A 5,213-nucleotide genomic window follows, 5' to 3' on the forward strand; every position below is an offset into this window, starting at 1 on the left:
TTCAAGATAGTTTCCAATGAGCTCTAATTGAACAAGATTCAGTAGCTGACCCACATGAGGGGACAAATTCATCAGACTGTTATTTCCCAGAAGAAGAAATTGCAGCTTTTTGCACTGAAATAATCCATCCGGCAGCACTTCAATCTAGAAAAAGGAAAGAAAAGAACAAAAATGATGTACATTAAAACTTGTTAGCCTACATGCAGCTGCACATTTTGACATTTCCTAGTTTTATTTTAGGGTAAAAAAACCCTCTTAGTTTATGGAAGGATAAAGAAAGGGAAATTGTAATGCTTCTATCATTGTGCAAGGAAGTGCTTGAGAACACTACAATGGTTTTATATACCTGTTTTGTTATAAAGATGCTTAGCTACTGGCAGAAATCAAGACATAAGCATGGCAGGGGGAGCGTACACCTGCATGCATGAGCAGAAGTGCATACAAATGTGTGCAGGTGGCAGGGGAGATAAATAGGCTACTATCTCCTAAGAATCACTTAATGAAGAACAAACATGAATTGTGGAGAGACATTAGCAGCTCCTGCGTTGCGAAACCTGTACAAGCAGTTATCTGTGCAGTACAGTAGTAACTTAGTCCTGGTCCACACTACTGACGTGTAACATCCAAAACCAGCCTCACCAGTGAAAACAATTATAAACCTCAAAAGAAGTCTTAAGTCACAAGCATGGATCCCACACTAACAAGCCAGACAGTTTAGCACTGCTAATGAGGTTACCAGCTATAATTATTTCCCTCTTCCCAGTCAGACAGCTGAGCTGCTCATCAACTAGCTGTTGATTCACTGCAGCTTTCAGGTTGACATTTAAAGGTAAAAATTTAACACTGTTCACTTCCATTAAAATACTGCATCAGATAGACAGCTACTGGGAAAGGGAAGATACATTTCTGCAGCCATCCTAACCTATCCGGATCTCCGGATCAGAGCCCTTAAGCTGCTACAGACCAAGATAGTACTTACTCAGTATTACACAAGCTTTAATTACTAAAACTTTGGTGTCATCAAACAAGCATGAGCCCTTTTTTCAGCTTTACTGGGTTTACTTTAATCATGAACACTACAAAAGCATTTTGAATCAGAGGCTGTTCCAGAAGAAATGGTAGGTTAAGTCAATATTTGATTTTTTTTTTTTTAAAGCAGTAATTCAAAGTTCTACTTACATGGTTTTTTGTCAAAGCCAAGTACTGCAGATTGGTCAGATAACCGATTTCTTCAGGGATGGAGGTTAGCTTATTATAGCTAAGATCCAAATAGTGTAATTTTTTACAAAGAAATAGCTGCAATGGAACATTTTTAATATTATTATAATTTAGATACAATTGTTCCAGGTTTGATAATGCACCAATCTGCGCTGGGACATATGAAATACTGTTGTGCCACAATTTTAAACAAGAAAGGTTCTTAAGATGTTGAAAACTAATTATTTCTTCCACCGTTCTGAGATTATTTTCTTTTAAGTCGATTTCATGCAAATTGTTTAGGGTAAAAATGGAATGGGGAATGCGCTCTAAATCACAGCAGATTAATTCCAAGGTTCTCAGGTTCACCAGCTTCTTCAGGTTATTTAGCACTATCAGTTTATTTCCCTCATTGTTGATAGACAAGTGTTGTAAAGAAGGCAGAAGATCTGTAACCACTTGAGGTATGCGGGAAAGGTTGTTTTTTAGGTGAATTGATCTCAGATTTTTTAGCCCCTGAAAGCTTTCGTTGTATATGGAGTTGTGATGATCTAGCATGAAATATCCTGTTAAGCATAATTCTTGTAGGTTTTTTAGATGAAAGACCCAAAACGGAATTCTTCCCATCTCACTAGATTTCAGGCGCAATGTTTTCAGATTTTCTTCCAAGAAGCTGACTGCTGGATAATCCATAGTTAGTGATGAATGATAAACATTCAGTTCTTTGAGATTGACAAGCTGGGTCACAGCTGAAGGAAGTTTGGCTTCAGGAATAAGTTCCAGGCTTAGGACTTCTATTTCTGTCAGTTCAAAGACACTGTCTGGAAGACCATTTAACATGAAAAGGTGAAGTTCAATCTTGTCTTGGGAATTTCTTACTAGTTTATTTTTCAGTTTTTCCACTGACCATTCATTGTTAAGATTTATCTGTTTCAGTTTGTTTTCACTCAGATCAGACAGGAATATTGAGAATCGTTGGGAATAAAGAGGATCATACTGATCTGCCAAGTGGAGAATAAATGCAAAGTCATTCTTTACATCAGGTATATCACTGTAATTACTTCTCTCTCTCAACTTCTCGAAAGAATATTGCTTAAGTGAACTTCTTAACATCCACCACAAACTATAAGTACAAGTTAAGCCATAGAAGATCACTAAAACAACATAAAATGAAGCCAAAACTTTAAAAATTTCTGCTAGCGAATAAACACACTGGTACCTTTTGTAGCCTGTAAAGGCTTGAACATTAACTACGCAATCAATTTCAAGTGTAATAAATGATAAATAGTAGGGGACATAAATTATTATTATTACAAATACAATGACTTTCACTATAATCTGTTTCATATACACTGTATATATGACATCCTTCTCTTCAACGTGTACTCTGAATTTCTTCACTTTTTCAAATATAGCTTTAGCTTGTTCCCCTTCTTTTTTGTCAAGAACACTTGAGGAATTTTCTCTTCCAGTTGTTTCCAAGCCAGGTTGCGAATATGGCAGGGACTGTCTGCTGGCCCCTATATCTACTGAACTCCCAGGTGACGCAATCACTGCTTTTGATTTGGCTATTGGCAACTTCCTCACAGACTGCTCGGCAACTGTTTCTGAGAGGGCACGCGTTGTCCATGGAGAATCAAAACACTTCTGAAGAATGGCTACAAAGTGCTCAAGCCTGGAACTTGTACTAGGATAGTAAAGCCAGAAATTACTGCAAGCTGCAAAAATAAAGGTATGCAGAAGCACTAGGTATGGAAAAAATTTGGCAAACCAGTGAAGCTGTCTCTCATAACATACTGCATCAATATAGGAATACTGCTGCCGATGGAGATCATTCTGGATTTTAAGCGGGATGATTATCTGTGCTGTAGAGCTAGCCGACATGTTAAGGTTGGCTTTAACTAAATCCCAAGGCACGGCACAATGATTGTCAAATTCTAGCTTGCAAGGAAGACAACACAATACTCTGGTTTGAGTAAGCTGGAGAGCCCCAGCAAGCACAGCAACTAGCAGCATTATCATGGTGAGGTAATACCAGAAGACATCCCACCATGGTTTTAGTATGTGATAGGATGACTGGGCATCTGCTAAGTATTTGAGTTCTGTTAGCGTGATCATGACTTTCACCTGTGAGAGAACAGCAGCTGGTAGAGGAAAAAAGAAAAGACATCCTTAGAGAATTGTTGAAAACAATTTATCTCACCATTAAACACTTGAAGATTATTACTGTTTTCACAATTTTAAATATGTGTAACATTTGGCCTAGCATCCAGAACATAGCAAAAAGATTCAAGAACTCCTGGCACCTAACCCTGGCCATCGTCTGTCTTACTTTAAGGAAAGTTACTTGGAAGGCAAAAATTTAAATGAACAGTGAAACTAGCATCAGAGATTAGGAGAAAGTATATTTTGACCAAACATTCGGATACTGTTCAAGTAGAAGCAACAAGCTAATAAGTTAAAGAAGTCCCCGGAAACATTCAAGGTCAGGTTGGAGGGGGCTCTGAGCAACCTGATCTAGTGGAAGATGTCCCTGCCCACAGCAGGGGGGCTGGACTAGATGACCTTCAGAGGTCCCTTCCAACCCAAACCATTCTATGATTCTATATGATTCTATATGTTACTAGTAGTCCTTCACCACTGTCCTAAACTTACATAGTAAAAGTGATTTCTCATTTATGAAGAACTCCAAAATCAGAGCAATATATTAACATGATGGCTCTTGTAATTTGGAATTTTCTACTAGATTAAATCATTCTACCCAATTAAAGAATTGAGAATTTTTGTGTATTCTTTAAAGAGCAGTTTTGCATTACATATTCTTATATATAATTCCCCATCTTCTCCCATCATGAGAATTAAGCATACTGACAGAATGAAAATGAAGCTAGCGTAACTTGTTATTGTACAATATTGTCATTTATATAAAAACGGCACACTTAACCCCCAGCAGCATAGGTTTGATTCATACTTACATTACTAATTAAAGAGAATAAAATACACAGCACTGTTCAGTCAGGAGGTCTACACCTTTTAAAATTCCTTGGACATGCCATCTTTACATTTGTCTTCATTCTGGATGGAGAAAACATTCAATATGCTTTATTTTTAATGGCTTCACCTGAATAAAGAGCAAATATTTCAGCTTTCATTAGAACTGCTTCCTTATTGCAGACGTCAGGATCCATTAAGCTATGCATTGCTACAGCTACATGAAATGGAACAGAACATACTCAGACATGATCATGTAGAATGTGAAGTCAAAGTTTTGCACAGTCACATCAACACAGAAAACAGGAAACTGCCTACAGTTAGCCCTATTTCAACTGGGAAGTAGTTCTTTTTTTTTTTGCCAAATAACTATGTGAAAATAAAATATGCAACATGCAAGACTTCCAGAAGTAGAATTCAGTCATAATTTTCATATACCACAGTTTGGCAGAAAGGCAAGTTTCTCAAAAACAGAGGCCCAGATTTTACATCCTGAAACAAATCAATAAACTATCCAGTGCCAACGGCAATACCACAGATACTATCAGCTTTGGAGAAAACTTACTACAAAAAGTTTGTTAAGCTGTACAGACAGGAAGCAATGGGGATGTTCTGCATTTTTCTTAATCATAGAATCATTTAGGTTGGAAAAGACCCTTCAGATCATCAAGTCCAACCGTTAACCTAGCACTGCCAAGTCCACCACTAAACCATATACCTAAGCACCACATCTACACGTCTTTTAAATACCTCCAGGGATGGTGACTCCACCACTTCCCTGGGCAGCCTGGTCCAGTGCTCGACAACCCTTTCGGGGAAGAAATTTTTCCTAATATCCAATTCTAAGCCTCCCCAGGTGCAACTTGAGGCCATTTCCTCTTGTCCTATCACTTGTTACCTGGGAAAAGAGACTGACGTTCACCTCGCTACAACCTCCTTTTGGGTAGTGGTAGAGAGCAATAAGGTCTCCCTCCAGCCCCCTTTTCTCCAAGCTAAACAGTCCCAGTTCCCTCAGTTGCTCCTCA

At 38.2% G+C, this 5,213-nt stretch overlaps 1 protein-coding gene across 1 annotated transcript in view; it reads right to left on the minus strand.

The window, feature by feature from the left end:
- Positions 1 to 4,272, minus strand: part of LRRC8B (leucine rich repeat containing 8 family, member B) — a 5,580-nt gene extending 1,308 nt beyond the window's left edge. The window contains 3 exon segments of the mRNA XM_009333791.1: positions 1 to 144; positions 1,180 to 3,341; positions 4,173 to 4,272. The exon segment at positions 1 to 144 is cut by the window's left edge and continues 9 nt beyond it. Coding sequence (XP_009332066.1) covers positions 1 to 144; positions 1,180 to 3,315 — 2,280 coding nt within the window. The 5' untranslated portion in view covers positions 3,316 to 3,341; positions 4,173 to 4,272.
- Positions 4,273 to 5,213: the final 941 nt, after the last annotated feature.

Source organism: Pygoscelis adeliae, unplaced genomic scaffold (genome assembly GCF_000699105.1).
Source record: "Pygoscelis adeliae isolate BGI_AS28 unplaced genomic scaffold, ASM69910v1 Scaffold10, whole genome shotgun sequence".
Lineage (NCBI taxonomy): Eukaryota > Metazoa > Chordata > Aves > Sphenisciformes > Spheniscidae > Pygoscelis > Pygoscelis adeliae.